This window comes from Leuresthes tenuis, unplaced genomic scaffold, assembly GCF_036924035.1.
Source record: "Leuresthes tenuis unplaced genomic scaffold, fLeuTen1.0.hap1 SCAF_6, whole genome shotgun sequence".
NCBI lineage: Eukaryota > Metazoa > Chordata > Actinopteri > Atheriniformes > Atherinopsidae > Leuresthes > Leuresthes tenuis.
The window spans coordinates 20,620,928-20,641,242 of NW_027325360.1; the positions used below are offsets into that span (position 1 = coordinate 20,620,928).

At 41.0% G+C, this 20,315-nt stretch overlaps 1 protein-coding gene across 2 annotated transcripts in view; it reads right to left on the reverse strand.

The window, feature by feature from the left end:
* The window catches only part of kiaa0825 (KIAA0825 ortholog), a 111,377-nt gene that overhangs the window by 62,078 nt on the left and 28,984 nt on the right, over positions 1-20,315 (reverse strand). The window contains exons 12-22 of one of the 2 annotated variants that reach the window (XM_072388128.1): positions 18,246-18,436; positions 16,515-16,721; positions 16,286-16,393; positions 14,454-14,593; positions 11,641-11,820; positions 8,399-8,635; positions 8,004-8,308; positions 7,693-7,799; positions 5,230-5,374; positions 2,760-2,915; positions 1,130-1,224 (exon numbers count right to left, since the gene is read on the reverse strand). In XM_072388128.1, the coding sequence (XP_072244229.1) occupies positions 1,130-1,224; positions 2,760-2,915; positions 5,230-5,374; positions 7,693-7,799; positions 8,004-8,308; positions 8,399-8,635; positions 11,641-11,820; positions 14,454-14,593; positions 16,286-16,393; positions 16,515-16,721; positions 18,246-18,436 (1,871 nt within the window). Of the gene's footprint in view, positions 1-1,129; positions 1,225-2,759; positions 2,916-5,229; positions 5,375-7,339; positions 7,455-7,692; positions 7,800-8,003; positions 8,309-8,398; positions 8,636-11,640; positions 11,821-14,453; positions 14,594-16,285; positions 16,394-16,514; positions 16,722-18,245; positions 18,437-20,315 lie in introns of those variants that run through there. The other variant, XM_072388129.1, reaches the window with a different exon arrangement.

The window sequence follows — 20,315 nt, forward strand, 5'->3', positions numbered from 1 at the left end:
AAACAATGACAGTATCTGTTTTAACATGCAAAAACACAGCATATAAGGGGAGGAAGAATAGAATATGCGTATGTGGGAAGAGTGGGTAGAGGCATGAAGGCGAAAACGCTCGTCACAGCGCAGCACAGAGCTGCGCACTTCACCCTTATTAGGCCTGTGTCCTTGGCAGATGCAGAGCTTGCCCTTTGTTAGATAGGTATGTGTGTGTGTTAAAATGGCAGTGATTTAGAATGGATTGGGCGTAGGCGTGGAGACAAGGTGCAGTAGCCCCATAGCTCCCTGATAGCTGGCAGCGTGACAGCTGTGAATGGAGAACAGGGAACAGCCTGAAGTATTGCAATCTAATATGTGTCACATACCTGCATAAATATTTATGCCTGTTGCAGAGCAGAGCAAGAAGGGAGAGGGGAACGTGAGGATGGGACAGGAGGGGTGGTCTTGGGCGAAAAATTTCAATCAGGTGACACAAAGATCTGAGCCAGCCATTCTTTATCCATTATCAGTCACTTTTGTATGAGTTCCGAATTCTCAAAGTGCCCTGTGATCAGGCACACCTCTGTTATCAAGCATTTCATCTATGTAGTCACGCAATTACACATGTATTCTTCTGAACAAATGACTGAATTTTATCTGAAAAAAATTAAGCAATCATCATGCTCTATTCAAGTTAGTTGAGCTCAAACTAAAATGAAAGAGAGCTGTCTATGCTAACAAGACAACTAAAAACAAATCAGCTGTTTGGAGGCACTTTGGCTTCTGTGTCAAGCATGTACAAATATGAGTTTTCTTTTAACCTCTGTAATGTTATTAAATTATTCCAAAAGCTTTGATTGCATTTGTGTTAAATAATGGGACATCAAGGTTCACCAAACTAATCTTTAAATTGGGTTTTGCCATAAATCAGCAGTGTAATACATTCACAAAAGAAAGTAATCCATGGCAAAGCACAAACAGCATATAATAGCACCCCAACATCCCATTTTCAATTAGTTCTTTCACAACACCGCCTTCATCATGGAAACCATAGTGGAAAATATGGAAGTTTGAAACACTGATGAAACCTGGACTCTTTCACCTTTTTGAAACACAAAAACATACACATGTGTGGGTAGCAATTGAAATGTTTTACCTGTTGGCCATCAGACTTTTGAAGGTCATCTGACTCATGCCCGCATAAGCTGGCAACAGCCTTGACCAGTCCCATGCCCACTCGACCACAGCACTCTGTTGATGTATGAGGAAAGCGTATTGGTAGTTATTAATCAGGGTTAATACCATCAGTGTATTACCGCTCCAGCTGGGACCCACTAACAAAGAAGGAGGGGGGTCTCCAACGCAGGCCACCGACATCAGGCGATCAATCATGTCCGCACAAGAAGGTTTTTATTCCAATAAGACAGCAATTAATTTATAAATCCATTTGGGGGGATGTAGCCATCATTTAGAGAAAGATAAATCAATTTTTGGAGCAAGTCGTTACTCTTGCTATGCCTTTATTCTTTCCATCTTCAATGGAACCTTGCCAACCCACCTCTTTCTCCAACTCCTTCTCTCCCATTATCCTTCTTAAACACACACACACAAGCTCACATGGACAAACATAGTTGGCACTATCACCATACTGGCAAAGCAAATAAAAATCTGATTGCTTTGATTGCAAAAATGTCACTCCTGACTCCAGGCTAAGTTTTATTGATAAAAGGAGGAGAACTCCACTCATTCCACGCATTCTTCCATTCTTCCATCCTTCCAATCCTCCATTCCCTTTCTTTTTTTTCCCTGATAGGTGATTGATGGGTGTAACTTTTTTCCTCCTCCCTCCATTTTATTTGACAAACAACACAGGCACCTGAAGCGGAGAAGGCATTTTAATCATTCTCTTAATAGGGTGTTTCTATGCAAAGCTATGCAGCCTCCTGCGATAAGCTGAAAATAGGCCAAGTCTTGGGATTAAAATGTGTCTGTTCTTTAAAAACAAAAGCAACAAGCTTAGCTGCATTATAAGGGATGACATACAATTAAATATACCTTATCCATTATATATATATATATATATATATATATATATATATATATATATATATATATATATATATATATCCATTCTTTAACACTATTAAACCTAAGCAAAGGAAAAACATATGTTTATTTATTGTTTTGTCTGAGAACTCCAGTATTTCCCTTGATAGAATTAGAGAAGGTAAACTGAAGCTACCTGTAACTAGACTTCATGGAGAGAAAAATCTAACAATTAACTGAACATCACGGCGGCACTCCTGGGGATAGGTTTGCGATAAGAGAATACGAGGTTCAAAGCCACAAAGAAGTGAACTCTAAGACTGCACTCTCCTTTAACATTACTCATTTCTTCATGAAATAGAAAACTTCTCTCAAATGTTCACCTTTTCAGAATTCTTTTCTTCCTGCCAGCCAAGCCTCTGCTTGGAAAAGGCAGCAACCTCTGGGAAACACGAAATCCAAGCCCCAGAAAGACGTGACAACTTCAGAGACTGCTGCTCTACCCAGTTCACTAGAGACCCAAAACAGCTCCTAACCTTCAACATTAAGCAGCTGGCCTTGGTTAAAGTTAAAATGACACCACACTACATGTGACAAGTATACCCACACACTGCAAAGTTTGAAAACGTGACGCTCATTTAAACAATTACCTAAATAATTGCAGAAGATAATTAATTTAGATAAAGTAAGTAATAAATGCAAAATGCATGTTTCTTTCTAAAAGAATAGGTTAAACAAACCTGATTCAGCTTTCTCTTGCCAATGTGGTCAAACTGAAGAAGAGGGTTGAAAGAGGCAGTGTCAGCAGGAGCCCCTGAGCCAGTGTCAAAGTTCACCAAGATAGGAGGGTCTTTTGGAAGGTCTGCGACGCCACTCAGTTTAGACGTCAACAGTTCCTGCATCCAAGATGTGCAAAGATAAAAGAAGAGAGGAGAGAGACATGTCACGTCTGGCATAACTGACAAAAAATGTGTTGTGTAGAATAAAGCTTCAAAATTAAGACAAGTAGAGCGTAAAATCATCTAAAGCCAGAAAGTTAAATTACAGGTAAACTAACATTCCTCAAACCCAAAGAACAACAGAGTATACTGAACGGCATTCAGCGTACAGCTAACTGATATTTGGAACATTACTAATAATAATCAAAATCTCTTTACTGATGTCAAGTTTGACTGACTCAACAAAAGCAAAAAACTCAGGCTCAGATTTATGCTACATTTGTCCAGCAAATGCACAACAAGACTGTAAATAGTCCACAACTACTGTAAAGCACCTCTATTAGCCTTCCAGCTTCTACGAAACGCTTTACAGTGTGTTTGCCTGAACTATAAAAGTGATCAACGTAACACAGATATATCAGTGCTATTACTGAAAGAGGAAGTGGGAAAGATTTGGAAAGTGGTAACTGGAACACTTGGGACTGTGACCTCTAAATGCAACGAAAAAGGAGAAACATTTCAAAATTTTACTTCTGTAACCTTCCCCATGGTTTCTTAGTGCAGGTGTCTTCCAGGAAGTACAGTATAAAGTAATGAGTCTGTGCACAGTATGTGTCTTCAGGTGTACATCAGCATCCTGGTGTGAATTTGGTATATACCCATCCGTCAGCTTGACATGGCCTCTGAACTTCCTCTCCCTCCACCTCGTCGGCAGCCCAGTTTGTCCCTGACCTGCATGTTATTTCTCGACCTTCAGTAGAGATGCTGGAGCTGCCAGGAGGGGAACTCAGACTATTCTTGGGAATCCCACTCATATTTTCTCAAATTGCTCTCAATTATATCAGTAGCATATAGTGTGCGTCTCCTCATGCTGGGTCCTAATGGAAAGCACCTCAACAGTAACAATCATATGAGTGCCAACTAGGCTCTGAAGAACTCTGCATCTACATCTAGCTGATCATGTGCCACACTATAAGTATGATGACCACTGAAAGTTCTCCACTCCTCACGATCAAGTGTGTTCAACAAATTTCTTGTTATCAACATTCATCACTGATGTTAAATTACTATAGTGTGGAATAGGCCGGCAAGAGGAATTTTTCGACTAGAGGCAATCAAGATTTAGCCCACTTTAAGAATAAGTCTGTAAATATTTTATATCAATGTCATGGCCAAAGACAGAAAGGAGTCAAACCAATGATAAGCTATAAAAATTCATATCTTACTGTCACTGGCAATGGGCTTTATTTTGATTTATAGCCAAGTATCAATTTCTTTTTCAACAATACTCAATAAAGTACAGATCCTGTGCCTGAATATGGTCTCAAAGAGGAAAAATGCCATTTACCCCTTCTTGAGTCTAATATCATGAAATCATTGAGTATTTTTGCAAGACATGTTATCAGATACCATCTGGAAAAGATGTATATGCACAGTAGGCACCATCCATTCCATCCATCCATTTTTTATACCCGCTTAATCTAATTTGGGGTTGTGAAGGGGGGCTGGAGCCTATCCCAGCTGTCATTGGGTGAGAGGCGGGGTACACCCTGGACAGCTCATAGTAGGCACCAATGAATGTGAAATAGAAAGTAAAACAAAAAGAGGATGGTATAAAAGAATGAAGGTGGAGAAGCCAGGAAATGATGAGGCTGTTATCCACCCTCTTACAGTTTTGATCTATCAGAAATAAAAATGTTTGTTGCTGAAGTTTTTCAAATCTCCATCTGTTGTGTGATACTGTGAGTATGAATGAACATATTGCATTAGTTAATTATTCCTCGTATCTGATATTCAGAGAACCCAAAGATTTTCTTTTCGTTTGTTTTTAAGCTGTTACCGACTCAATTTGGGGATTTTTATGGGTGACAATTTAAATAGAAGAAAGAGAACTTGCTTTTCCAACGGTTAATTGAGGATTAAATGTCACTACACTGGAGAACAGCTACTTTTAATTTTGCTAAAGTTTTTAAAGTAAACTCAGGTAAATACCTAAATAAATAAATAAATAAACACTGCATTTTCTGACTCAAATCAACACCAAAGGGCTTTTTCTGAATCTTGCATCTGCTGACTTCTGATTCCCTCTCCTTTACACTGAGACATCACTGTGGCTTTGCACCCTTGGGGTCATCCACACATTAGACGATCAGAGCAAGCAGAATGCACACAAGCAGCAGCAGCCCTCCTCCCTCCATCTCCCCCTCCTGAACAGCCTGCGGCCTCAGGCCAGCAGCCACCTAATTGCTGGGGAGAGCGAGTGCTTCCCTACCTCATTGCCTTGAATGATGTGATAGATCTGCCTCAGGTAGTTGCTGCCACCTGCTTTGTGGCAGACCTCCAGCAGCATCAGGCCTATTTTCTGCTCAGTCAATTCAGCTGCAGCAACTCTTCTCTCAGCTCCCAGCTCAAATACACTAACAGAGAAACAGAGATTGAGAGAAGAGAAGATGTGAAAGAGAACACTGAGACACAACATAGAGAGAAGTGAAGTAACATGAAGAGGGAGGGTGCAAGTTCATATCCATTCCCACCAATGGCCCAAGGAAGTCTAACATGAGACCAATTTGAACCAAAAATTGGAATTTCAAATATACCAGAAAATCATCTGGATCATGCCTTGTGAGTTGAAATTTGTATTTCTTATCTTTTTTGACTTTGTAGACAATTCATTCAGGGTGAGTTAACTTAAAATGTAATTCTTTTTATTGAGAGAATGACGTCCTACTCAAATATCTGACAACTATGCAGGTGAAAATGAGTGAGAAATACAAACAAATTATTAAAGGTTCAATAACAAAATAATTTTCACTGTTTTCATTACGATTCATGAGACAACGAACAGCCTGTCCAGAAGATGCGGCTACACTTAAAATTATTGGTGTGGATGTTTTTAAGCATGTATGTGTGTGTGTCTGTGTAATTGTATGTCAAGGTCCCAGCGCATGTACAGTCCCCAACCCCTGCAGACGTCCGCATTATTTCCTGCCCTTCTTGTATGGATGGGTATCACACTACCGTCCATCAAATCTTCTCATTCACATACACTTCCTGTCATTGTTCCCTCTCCCTTCCTCTTTCCCACTTCCCCTTTGTAATTATAAGGTGGCAGAAGCTGTGTCGCCTGTCAGCCAGCCATTGGCTGTTTGACATTGAGCGTGGCAAAAGAAGAGGAGCCCCGTCTCGTCCATATACATCGCCTCATTCTTTTGCCTGGCGGCCTGGCAGTGCTGTTGTCGGCGACGGTGGCTGTGCATCCATGTCAGCACCTGCGCTGTATCCTTTCCTGTCCATCACTGTGCAGGTGAAGCAGATGATTGGATTCAGTCAGCAGGGTGATTAATGAGGGCCTCTCCGGATTTGGGACAGCCTATCAATCATGTCATTAGGGCCAATGTGCCCTGAAAGAGGCAGACCTCCGCCAAGGAATAACTGCATTCATCTTCATCTGTGTATGCATCCCGTCAGCCCAGCCAGGGTCACCATGATGGAGAACAATAATCTTCTCCTCTACAAATTACTTTGCAAAGACAAGGTGGGTGGCATGGAGAGGGGGGGTTCCAGTTAGGCAAGGAAGAAGGGAAAGTGAGATGATGGAACAGAAGAGGACCCACAAAAGGGGCAAATGTTTTTTGTCAAGGGTTTTACTCCATATGTGTGTGTGTGTGCGCATGTGTTTGTGTGTGTGTGAGAGAGAGAGAGATGCCATTGAGAGAAGTGCCAGTTGTTTTTGGAGTTCCTACATCTACAGCTCTCCCACTTTCCGATACTGTATTCTGATTGTTTACAAGCCAGGCGTCACTTCCCTGTGAAGGTTAGTTTAATGAATAGTAATGATCCCACTGAATGCCTCCGACAGGTGATACATAATCACTCTTCTTTCACTTTTCTACTCAACCCTCCTCACCAGTCCTCCATCACCTCTTCTATCGCCCCAGCCCCCTCTACCCCCTGTTATTCTCTCTTCCTGTCACTGTAACAGACAGCATTTCCTTGAACTGGCCCTAATCTACTCTGTTTTTATTTATTCATTTTTTTTTTTTAAAGTTGTTACGCCACTGAATCACCTTTTTATGACGATGGATGCATCCAGAGTTTGTTATGATGAAGTGAGCAACCAGAAATGCCATTTCTGGGAACGAACTACAAAATGCAAAGCCAAAGGTCACAGATCAGCCCAAAATCAAAGCTGTTTTCCCATCATTCCAGCCTGAAGTCCACTCAGTCAAACGGCATGGCTGCCACATCAATTACCACAACAAACACAATCATCAGATTCATTGATTTTACTTATAGCTTTTCAGTGAAAAATGAGCTTGATGATTCAATACATCAAAGTTTAAATGCTTAATTAAAAAGGCATATCTAATTATTTTAGTGTTTTGTTTAGTATCTCCTTTCAATGATGAGTAACTGAATACAGCATCAGTCACTTTGATGAGTTTGAACCTCCTCCTTCACCAGACTATCAGCCTTCAACCTTCAACCTCCGTCTTTCTGTTGATTAATCAAAAAATTTATATTGGGAAATTTATGTCATGAATAAGACAATAAGACATTTTTGCAATCAAAATGCTCTCCATAAAATCATAACTCATTTTTATTGAAAGCTCACATGAAGAGTTACTTCAAGCTGAGACCAATGATGAACAACTCCCACAGTCATTAATATAAACGACTATCAGTTCTTTTCTGAGCTTGACCTCTTGATAAATCCTTTCAGGTGGCCTCTCACCTGTCTGCACAGAGTTTGCGTGCCTTCTGCACCTGCATGTTTATCCACTTGGGTCTTTTTTCTTCCAGAGCCTGAAGTACTTTGTGCACTGTGAGTTTGGGAACGCCCTGTCAGAGACCATTGAGAAAAATGAGAAACATAAGGTACACAAAAACAACTATCGATATAATTAGATCATATACGCAAAAAGTCAGAAGAGCTCACATTCATGGTACAAGAGACAGCAACGGTCCTCTGCCTTTTACTCAAATAATCCGTAAGCAATCTCAAATTTTTACTATAAAGGATAATGAATAACCCATATGATTTACTTTTTGTTGAATGCTCATGAAAGCCTGTAAGCACTCCGCCAGCAGGGACAGGCGATCCTTTGCCCCACGGTCTAGAGCCAGACCACTGATCTGTTCTAAAGTGTCTGGGTCCTCCAGGCCCTGAATCAAGCAGCCAAGCAGGGCCCAGAGCAACAGGCCCACTGAGCGCAGCTGCCGGGAGTGCTGGGAGAGGTGCTTTTCTGCCACTTGAAAGAGGAAGCGGATGGGGAGAGGCAAGGATGCTACAGCCAAAGGCAAGTTGGTGAAAATGAAGGACAATGCCTGAATTGCTAAGGATATGACAGCTGAAAGGAGAAAGAAATGTTAGGCTTTGGAAACAATCCAAAAATGTTATGAAAATTGTTTTGAAAATGCTACACTCAGTTTGTGCATACTCGCAGTGGCAGTGGCAGTGTCTTTTCCCCGCGCATCAATTGTTGCATAGTTCCAGTCTTTGGGTATTTTAGCTTGGACGCTCTCTGGCACTTTCTGCTTGAATGTGGCTCCTTTCAACTCTTCTGGGGCTTGCCAACCCAAAACCATGGACACGAGGTGAACCAAAATGCTGTGGATTGACTTTGTGACAAACGCCCGAACACGGTTGATCATCACAGGCACCACCCGTGTTGTGTCTGTCAAAACACCGCAAAGAAAAACAGCAAGTTAAAACATTAAGTGCACAAGAGCAGGAATAGGGATTTTTGGAACGACAAGAAGAAACCGAAATAATACGGAAGACAATGCCAGTGCTGAATTGACTAACAGCATTATAATTTTGGCATGAAAAAAGTTTGCCTAACCAACTGAACAGCATTCAGTGTGGTGCAGTCCTGCAATTAGGCATGTGTGTGTGTGTGTGTGTGTGTGTGTGTGTGTGTGTGTGTGCGTGTCACACATGTAATGTGAGAATGGGGAAAAAATGCTATCTTGCTGAATTTAATAAGTGGATATGTTTGTTGCTGAAAACAATCAGTGTTTTGAATAATTTCAACAATACTGCACACATCATATTATTTGTACATTTCATTACTGTAATTTTGTCTTTGGCAGTCTGTCTGCATCAGAAATCACTCCACTTTTGTCTAAATACAGAAACGTAAATAGCTCGATTCGCACTGAGCTTACGTATTTAGTGGAAATATCTACAATAAAAGCATGTAAAATAATTTTAAATTCAGATGTTTCAGATCAAACCCAGATGGTTTTGACATGATGGTAGGAGGCCGGCTGCCCTTACCAGGTGTACAGTGGTTTTCATCGCTCTGCCCTTTCATATCCTGCTAATATCAATAACAGAGCATCTACAACCTGAAGTTGCATGGCATCCATAAACTTCCTCTGGCTCGAGCTGTAAAACCAGAGGCTACAAAAGAGAGAGTTATTGTGGCGGCACTGGAAGTGCACTACAATCTCCAGGGACGCCTGACAAATGGGTGACCTCAGAGCCACAGAGAAAGAGGGGAGTGGAGTGGAACAGAAAATGATATGGCTTTTTGAAGGAGAAGCGCTCTTTGGCAGGTGTGGTCTGGAGCCATTTTTCAAAGTCACATGATTCTCAGAGTTTATACAGCCTGGACTGTATTGACAAGCGTATCGATTTGAAACAACCTTCTACAGTGTGATGAAACACCAGAGTAAGTGATGGAATAGTGAAACTCTCAACGTAATCTATGAAAGTTAACTCAGCGAACAGTTTAAATAGAAATGGGGGGCACTGGGGGTATCCTGTAACCAAAATTATAATATAAAGATTTGGAACAGTCCAATAATTAAACTAATTACCCTGTGAGGATAAATTCTGATTGCATGACATTGAGAATTTCTCTGTGGCACACTATCTCTCTTTAGTTCATTCCTTCTGCCGACCCCTCCCTCTGTCTCCATCCAAATACTCTTCTCCAATCACCCTAATTTGCTGCAATAATTACCACTCACCCAGGATGTAAGAATCAGCACTAAAAAGAGCTCTGTCCTCCACAGGAGTTCTGATTAAGCTCTACAATAAGGCAGGAAAAAAAAAATTGTGGAATTCTTGCAGTCAATGAAACAGTTGTGTTTTACCTCATGTGCACACGTTGTTTTTATTCCTCTCACTTTGTATTGTTGCAGCATTTTTTCTTTTACTTTATGTTTAAAACTTGTCCTGAAAGTCCCAGTCAGCTCCAACTGGCATGCTTTTCAATCATAAATGGCAGAGTGAAAGACAGCCTGCGATTCTTCATTTGATGTGTGCCAAACTGGCTACCAGACAGGTATTATGCAAACGACTCTTTGAACTTTAGGCTAACTAACCTTGCAGTTCTATTACATGCAAAAGAAAGCAAGTTATATTAACACACTGAAGGTAAAATAAAATACCAATATCTTTTTAGTTTTAGTTTAGTTTTAGTTTTCCATGGCACTTGCTTTAGTAAATAATTTTTGCACTATGCTGTACAGCAGCCTGCCTTATAACCCAAATAACATTAAGCTGCTGAGCAAAAGAATGTCACATCAAAGTCAAAGTAAAGCAAATTCACAGTTGGGCACAAAACCTCATTCTACATGTTCTAAAAATAATTTGCTTAAAAGATATTAAAAGTGTGAGAACTATGTAATGAAGTTGTGAGACCCATAAACAGAAGTTCACCTTTTTTCTGTTGATGATTTTTTGGGTGGGTCCACCAACCAGACCCCATGACGCAGCAGAGCATGTATTTAAGATCCTTCCCTAAATACCACAACGTGCATTAACCGTGAACTAGCCAGCTATGCCATCTAAATTTGTAGGTCATCTTATATCTACCTAGGTTTTTTTTTTTTTTTTTTTGCACAGGTTCCTCACAGTCACAAAGTTGCATCTTCCCAGTAAGACAGATTTTAAACTTTCAAGGAATTTTAACATGAAGAGAAATTGGTTTGATTTTGTTAAGGGAAAAGCTGAAAGTTGGCAGCGCAGATGCTAGTTGGCTACAAATGGTCTATGAGAATCAGACTTATGCTCAGTGGACTGGAGGACTAATTTGACTGTGGTTACACAACATGGATTTATTTTGTGAAGAGCCAATTGGAAAGGCAGCACAGTGAATGTTAGAGGGTTATACACATACTCAAGAGAGCGCCACTGCAGCAACTACACTGACTGAACCCTCGGTGGATTGAGTTTGTGCATAGCCATGCTGAGGATCAGCACCGGTACATGTCCACTAAAGACAGGAATATTTTTGTTTCTAACTTAAAGCTGGAAACTGAACGCAATGTTTTGTATCTGCAGTGTTCCATTATCATTTCACATATAAGCTGTCAGTCTGTCTAAAAAATCCCTTTTTATATCCTTGGAAATTGTTTTATCAATTCCCATTTGTCTTGGTGCTTAATAACATATTTCTCTGTGGTATGGTAAACTCAAAACATATAGTATTTGCTGCTTTATCCTGGCTTTCAAGTTTATTTTCTTGCAGCCACAAATTCCATTTACAATTCTGTTTATTTTGCAACTAAAATGTTGAGAGCTACACTCTACCTCAAAAAGTGCAATATTTCCCATAATGCAGGGTAGCACAGTGCCGGAGAATAGACAAGTGCTAAAGTTTTGTAAACTCTTGTTATATCGACCCCTAAGCCACAACATCACAAAAACAGCAGTTTGCTACTTTACCTGCCAGTGTGTATAGATGCTCCCATATGTGTGCCCTCTCCAAGTAGGGTTGGAAGGCCAGAGTCAAGGCCTTGGGAACATTATTCAGGCAAGAGAGAAGGCTGAACAAAGCAACTATGAAGTCATCTCCTGCCTTGCAATTCTCTGGAGACATTTCTAAGCCACTCTCCTGGCAAAAATCTGAAAACACGGAGTGAAGCTGGTGAGAAACCTATCGAAAAGCATCAATGTATTTACAAAATCTTGATATGCCCGAAAGACATGACACATGCAAACAATGAGATGCAAAAAGAGATTAAAAGGCTTACTCATGTGCACGCATACGCTCAAGGGAGTGTAGGTGAGTGTAAAGTCTGTCTGTTTTTTTGAACTATAGTTCTGGAAATATCGTCTCTATACTGTTATGTATGAAAAGATGTAAAACCCTGTCCTATGAAAAAACATCTTGATTTCTGTGAGCAAAAACATATTTGAAAATGTCAAGGCTGCCCAGCCTGACACATGTTAACAGAAAGGGTGAACAAAAGACGGTAAAGAATAGAGGGGTAAGAAAAAACCACATCTGTGCTAGATGGGGAAAAAAAAACTGAAAAAAGAAACAGATTTCAAAGCCCCTGGCTGTGGGATCCACAGTACATGGAGACAGGAAGTGAAAAGGAAGAGGTTTTGACAGGGTGTCCTTGTGGGGGCTGCTGTCTGTGCACAGGGCTGAAGATGGAGGTGTGCATGTGCAAAACCCATATGGATGTCTATATGTGTGTTTTGTGTTCTTATAAGTGTAAGTGTGTGTGTGAGAGAGAATATGTGTGTGTTTAGTTGACAGGGATTGCTGAGGAGAGGCCCACTGCTCCAGAGGTGGCAGACATCCAGTGGTCTGTCAGTCTGCTGTGTGGGAGATGACAGCTATTTGTATAGGAGAGTGTGTGCGTGCAGCAGTCAATGAGAGGGTGCTGTGGCATGATGGAGGGCAGTATGACTTTCTATGTATGACCCTCTGACTAATTTGGGACTATTTTAGAATGACAAGCTGAAATTAGCTGTGCATTACAGTGACAGATAAAACACCTAAAAAATACTCAGGTAGGAAGCCCTGATACCACTCAGTCTTTGAGAAAACTGATCTCCTCTTTTATGTGTTTGCCATTTTACAAACTAACATGTGCACTCAAAAGTGGTCAACCAACCTGATCCACAATTATAAGCTATTATGTGGATTACGCTAACATCTTGTTCGCTGCCAGTCTGGTAATTGGTCCTTGAGGGAAGAGTGTTATGGATATCACTGCTGTGGCTACAATGGACCAAGGAAACAGGGCTGACTAACATTAATTTCCACTTGGGGTGCTGGAGAGCATGGCAGGTTAACTTGGTGCCTTTTAATAATGATCCCATTACTGAGCAGCAGATGACTTCAGAAAAACAGATGTCAGTGAGCTGGCACATCTCTGTGGAGTTTCCACTGCTCCTTCAGCACACAATAACCCCAATATGTTTAGTTTCTATTTTGATTTCTCAGTTTCTTTTCTATTTCCTTCCCTCTCTGTCTCTGCGCATATCCAACATTAATGCTCAGCCAATACATACACCTGTTTATCTTCTAGACAACCGGTCAACCAGCCACAAGGGCCCTTTCTGCAAACCTCTGTAATTGGAAGCAGACATGCTGAAGATAATAAAAAGTACTGTATGTGCATGTGTGTACCAGAAGTAGCGTGCCTTCTAATAATGGTAGGAAGAATATTTTCAAATCATACGACAATGCAAAGGTCATTTAGTTGGCTGGTGAACAAATTAGAAAGTTAACGATTCAGAGAATCAAAAGTAACAATAATAAATGGTGACATAAACCCAAAACTGGTTTAAAAGTGTTAAAACGAGGTTATCATATATGGGGAAAAAAATGCCGAGCCATTTTTAAAACCTGAGAATTTAAAAGCATGCTGATTTTATGTGTGCAAACTATGCTGAGTTAAACAGAAGAGTCTATCTGAAGTAGGATTCATTGTCTCAGTTATCTGTGAGTGAGTTGAGAATAGAACACAGTGCGGACACAGGCCCCACACATACTGTGTGGAGATGTGCAGTGGGTTATGGCAATGAAGGCATTCTGTCAAGCTGTCCCTTCTGTCTGTCTGCATCCTGGTTAATTACCCCGTCACCACGATAACACGGAAGAATCAGCGCTTCCAGCATTGATTTACGGCAGCGTGCAGTGAAAAGCATTGCAGAGCCTCGGAGTCAGACTCAGACCAAGCGAGAGAACAAGACAGTGAGAGTTGTTATTAATGAGGTCGCTATAATGTGAATTAATGTGCGAGTGCACAACAGTCTTTAAAGGTTAGACTGTTGCCGTGTGGAAGAGAAAGGAAGGAAGAGAAAATCTTTAAAGGTCAAAGCGTGTGCACCACCTGGGTCTGTTGAGTGTTTATTGCTGCGCTCTATTGATTCAGAGATGATGATGACCAAGGTGAAAATGATGATGATAGCAAAGATGCTGATGATAACTTCATAAAATGTATATAGCTCATCAGGGTCTCCATAGCTTAGAAACCTGGAGAACCATAATTAACTAAAAAATATTTCTCACATATGTACCCTGTACAATCTGCTGTATGGGTCCAGTATTATCAAATATCAAATAAAGACATAAAGCGCCTTTAATATTCTCTTGTAAGAAAGTCAGCTAGGCCTCCCCATCTTTCAGTTCTTCGTAGTTGAGGGTGTTTGAGGGACACATGCACACAATCACACACAGCATCATTCATACATTTCCATAGATCAGTTCATGTAAAGTTTTAAAAGAGAGGACTCACAAGAATTTTCCAGGAGCATTCTAGGCAGGTGACAGTCTCTGTACAGAAGCATTCGCAGAAGCAACTTGGGACTGCATCCTGGGTCAGAGGTCAGTAGCCTCAGCTGACATGCCAAGGCTGCCTCGCCCAAAAGGCCATCTCTACGAGAAGAGATGAAAAAAAAAAAAAAACAAAGCTGACAGTTCTGCAGTGTCAGGTGAGTATACAGATAGAAGTCCATTTAGCAAGAGACGACAAAGATGGAAAGAGACTTCATAAGCCAAACACGAAGACAGAAATCTTGGATGATAGACTGGGAGGGAACAGCTGGGGAATAGCTACAATGGTAACCTCTTTCAGCGTCACTCACGTCAGATATAAGCTTGGTCTCAAAATGCCCTCACTCTTGCTTACTCATAGTGTGCACCGGGAAGGAATTAGCTCTAATCTTGGCCAGCTAAAAGCAAATTAACATTTGGGAGACAGCCAAATACATGAATATACAGCAATACCCCCCTCCTACATCTTTTGTATAACCAAGAGGCTGCAGCCAGCTGTGGGTAATGAGCCGTATCCTTGGAGTGTGAATGTAGGAGCCTTTGCATGTGTGTGTGTGCTTCGGATCTAGTGCTTGTCGTTATGCGTGTGTGCTAGTGTGAGCGCACACTGACATGTGTGCCTGCACGTTACTTTATACATCTCAATAAAAACCTAATGGAAAGAGTGGACAGGGTTTGTCTTAAGAGCAAGAAAGCGAGAGGCAAAACAGTTGGTGTCTGCCCAGAAATTAACCATTCTTTTTAAGCCAAAGGACTAGAGCAGGGTGCACCCTGCTGTTTGACACAAGAAAAACTAAGGCTCAGTCTGACAGCACAATTTATGATGTCACTGGATCTGCAAATCCATGAGAAATCCTCTTTTAACTGCTCTGATAAATCTACCCAGCTACAGTACAGCATCAGCTTACAGAACCAGGACACACAGATGCAGGCAAAAACACAAACGTGTGAAAAGACGAGCAGAAAAACGCAGAGCATGAAAGTGCCCAAATATAAACACACAGACAACACCACTTCAAAAGCTTTCCTCGGAGCCTGCCATGCTTGACATACACTTGAAGATCTTTTGTGATTTAGTTATTTCTATTCATTCAGTAACAATTAGTGTTATCTAAATGGACTGCAGAAAGTTTGGACCACAGTGGATTGGGCATAGATGAGGACCTGCAAACCTGGCCACAGGCCACCTGGCAATCTCGCATGAAGGCAGGACGTGGGAGCAAAGAAATAAAAAGGCCATAAAAATAAACTAATTTCAGGTCTCCAATACTTGGGAGAGAAAAGTAGGGGTTGGTTTGATTTGTGCTCCATCAGCATGCAATGACATCACTTCTGGCTAAGAGAGATATGAGAGGGGAGGAGGGTGGAAACAAGGGTGAGGCAAGAGTGAGTGACTGCACAGTGAAGGTCACAACCGTAACCGGACACAAATGTATGCACATGCTTATGTAGCCTGTTTATGCCTCCAGTGTAAAGCCCTCAGAAACTATCAACTTTAACTCTGTTTCAGAAGCGACGGTAGTTTATTTTTTTCTTTCTCACTTTCCATCTGTGATACATTACCACAGCAACTCTAGCTTGAAGCCTTAGCAGCAGGTCATATATCTGTACATACAGTATGCAGCTGTACCTCCACACACACAGTTACATATGGTTCTGTATAAAAAGAGGGTGCTGGTAGAACTTCGCAGAGCTTGTGTATCTGTGTTTGTTTGTGAACATGCAAACTGTGGGTGTGCCTACAGTATGATGGGTGACAGACGGTATGTTGGATGCATTTTGTATTTTACATACCGTATAACCTGCTCTGTGAAGAGGTCAGGGTTGATAGCATTTAGCCAGCGCACAACAGGGCTGTCGAGTTGTGATGTAGACTCCTTTGAAGCATTAATCAGAAATGTCCTGGTGGAGTTAAATTGCAAATGATAGCAAGCTACTTTAGAAAATGACAGCACCGAAAAAATACAGTTTTTACAACATTTCAAGGCAAAAATCAAACAAACAGAGTGCATACGATACCAACCTATATAGCAAAGCTAATGGTGCTGTGACAATGATGAGGACTGTCAGGAGCTGGTCACACAGGCTGTGGATTTGGTAAGGCCAGTCAGAACCACCTGCTATAATGGTTATTTCTGAAGAAGGGTTGAACAGCACCAAGGCCTCAGGGCTCTCACACAGACTCCACATAAGGTGCTCCACATACAGCAACACCGCTGTGATGTCACATCTTAGATATAGGACAAGATAAAGAAAAAACATACGGATGAAAACAGAAAATATAGTGTTAGTTGGAACACACTCACTTATGAGACTTGCTTACTGTGTTTTTTTTTATCAGCTAATGGGTAAAGAGGTAAATACACCCTCTCTAAATTCTAAGGTTTTCTGTTTCAGGATAAGAAAAATGTTAGAAATCTAGTCCTTACTGGATCTTGTACTAAGGCAAATGAAGCCTCAGGTGAACAACAATAAGTAGCAGCAAGGTGCTACAAACCAAATCAACTTTGACTGATCATCAGCAAGGGTGTCCCCCGCTATAAAAGCAGACGTTTTAGCAGGTATGGAGCATTTAGGTGTGTATTAACACAATGCCAACAAGGGAAGACATCAGCAATGATCTTAGAGATACAATTGTTGCTGCCCATCACTCTGACAAGGGTTATAAGGTCATTTCAAAATAATTTGGAGTCAATCATTCTAAAGAAAGCAGGTTTATTCATAAGTGGAAAACATTCAAGGCAGTCGTCAATCTTCCCAGTAATTGATGACCCAGCAAGTTCAGCCCAAAGGTAAGTGTTCAAGGAGCAGAGAAATTGCTAAAAATACAACAGCTACAGAACAAGTATGGCTTATTTGGATGGGTCCTAACTTTTTTTCCAGATAGCACATGGCAGCAAGGCTAAAGTGTGCAAAGTTGCATCTAAACAAATGATTTGGGCTTGCTCTGGAGTCACAGGACCTAGATATATTGCAGTCACCGAGTCAACCATTAACTCTTCTGTATACCAAATTATTACAGAGCTAAGCTATCTGTCTGACAGCTAAAACTTAGATGAAACTGGGTCATGCTGATCCCAAGTACAGCAACTAATCTACAACAGAAAACACTGTTGTAAAAAAAATCCAAATGTTGCAATGATCCAGTCAAAGTCCAGACCTCAACGTGAGAGCTGTGAAGAAATATATGCCTGCAAACATCAATGAACTGAAGTTGTAAAGAAGAAGAGGCCAAAATTCATCCACAATGATGGAAGAGACTGATTATGTCATCCAGAAAACAATTACTTCAAGTTATTGCTCCTAAAGGTAGCTCTACAAACTATTGATTTATAGGGTAGTATTTCACATGTTGCCTCTGCAGTTTGTCTGCACAGTAAGCATCCCAGGTGTTGCTGTTCATCTGAGGTTGTGATCATATTATGTTCTGAAATGTAAAACCTTAGGGTTGACTTAGGTTCTACTATCTTTTTCACATGACTGTATGTAATATCATCAAGACTTTAAAGGAGAAATGTTTAGGATTTAATGACTTATGGTGTTGCATACACTCTGCAAAAGTCTATAGCATGAAATTGGTTTGTCCACTATGAGCTAATATACTGTAGTAACATGGCAGTGCAACAGCACTGATGTGTGAAAGAACACCTGCACCATCATCAGACAAAACTAACAAATTCTAAGATAACAAAAAACATAATACTAATACTTCCATTCATCTCATCATAATAACAGTACACACTCGATAAAGTACCTGATTTGCAGGTGTCTCTTGTATGAAGCACGAACCCTGGCATATCTTTGCACCAGCAGCTGTAAAGTCTCTGACAGCACCTGTCCAAGCACATCCTTGGCCAACTCAGCTGGAAGGACCGCCCACAGGTCACTGCGAAGCCCACACAGGAAGTAGAACCACATCTGTAGTGAGAAGGAACAACGCTCGCCCTGTGGACGAAAGCAGTGGATTGGGGGGGGGGGTTTGCGGATGAAGATATGTTATGATGTGGACATTGAGAGTGAAACAAAAACACAGAGAAGATAAATATAGAAGGAGAGTAAGAGAGGCTGTGGGAAAAAAAAAAAACTTGAGGGGGAAGAAAGAGAGAGACATAGACAGGTCTGTCAACACCAGGATATCTTAGTGGTCAAGCCACCTGCACTGTGCACCTGGGTTTGCTCTCCCACTGGGATTTTGGACTGCTTCAAAGTCATGAACTGAAGATCACATCACAACAGGCACACTCTTGCACACATATGCATCCTCACACATACATACAGAAGGTGAAAGAAAAGGTGAGAGTCAAGAACTTTTCTGAAAAAAGTGAGCAAAGACAAGTGAGAGTGAGAAAAAAAATAAAGACAATGACAGAAAAGGATAAATGGTGAGAGATTATTACCTTGGCATCCTGCTGTTGTTGTACATTTGTAGAGTCATTCAGTCTCCTACAGTCTTCTACCCACAAAAACTCATCATACCATATTTAACCTCCAGCCATAAACTGATAGAGAGGGTGTCAGGGGTATTGAGTCAAATCATTTATCATTTTTTCCAAATTTCTCTCATCTGCCACATGTCTTTCTTCTTTGCTTGTCTGCCATTCAAGTACGAGTCACTGATGAGGAACTTGAACAGGCTCTATGTAAGGTATCAGGTTGTAATCTTTTCACTTTGGTCTCAGTTGAAATAAACATACATCGGGTCCAAACCAAAAGCATCCCCGGCTAAAAATGTGTTTAGACTCATGCAAGTGAAACTTCACTCAACTTGTCAGATAAACTGTGAACAAATTCCTACTTAGGCATGATGGCTTGGCAAGAGTGAGGAATGAATCTGGGACTAGGAGCTGGGGATGGAAGAAACTTGGAAACTCGGAAAGGCTTTTTATCTTTACATGAAATAAAGTTTTGTGTTCCAAAGGCTATGAAGGCAAAATCCTGACAAAGGCTTTCGTCAGAGTCGTTTTTGAAACTGACTTTGATCAACATAACTGACCTCATATGTAATCATTTTACAGAAACATATTAATCATTTCTCTGCCAATAACAATTCATATGTCACTATGAATGTATAACAACCTAAATAAAATGCAGACTGGAAAAGGGTCTCTCTGGAGCTGCCCTAAGCTGTGAAAGAGCCAAGACACAAGTTGGAAATCAAGGAGGTGGAAACTAGATCAGTACATCTACACACACACAGCTTACATGAAAAAATGGAAACGTACATGCATTATACACACCAAGTTAAATCCACAACCTGAGATGCTGCTGCACACCGACTTAAACATTCATTTGGACAAATCTACACAGAGACGGTTGAACAAAAAGCACACACCTGCACACAGCAGGCCTGTCTGACACTAGTGACCCATGGAAGGAGAGAGGATAAAAGAGAGGGAGGGGGAAGGCAAAAGCAGGATGAAGCAAGAGGGAGAGGAGAGGTTTAGATTGGTTTAAGGGCATGAAGGCAAGGGAGTTCTAGGGGCCGTATGCCGTTTCCAGACAGTCCCAGTGTAGACTGCAGACTTCAGACAACAGAATCCCAGGAGCCTCCAGGGCAGCATGGAAGCCACAGATGTTCTCAGGAAGCTCATAGTATAAAGCTCCGATAGAGGAGGGAGAGTGTGAGGTAAAAGTGTATTGTGGGAATGAAAAGAAGAAGTGAGAATGCTCTAGAGTACATTTCCTAGAGTTCTTCAAAATCTATGTAACAAGCCTGCTAAGAAACATTAAATCAGAACTCTGTCTTTATGCAATAAAATGTGTGAAATCAACATCAGACAATACTAGAGCAGTATTATCTGCGACTGGGGGTAAACAAACAACA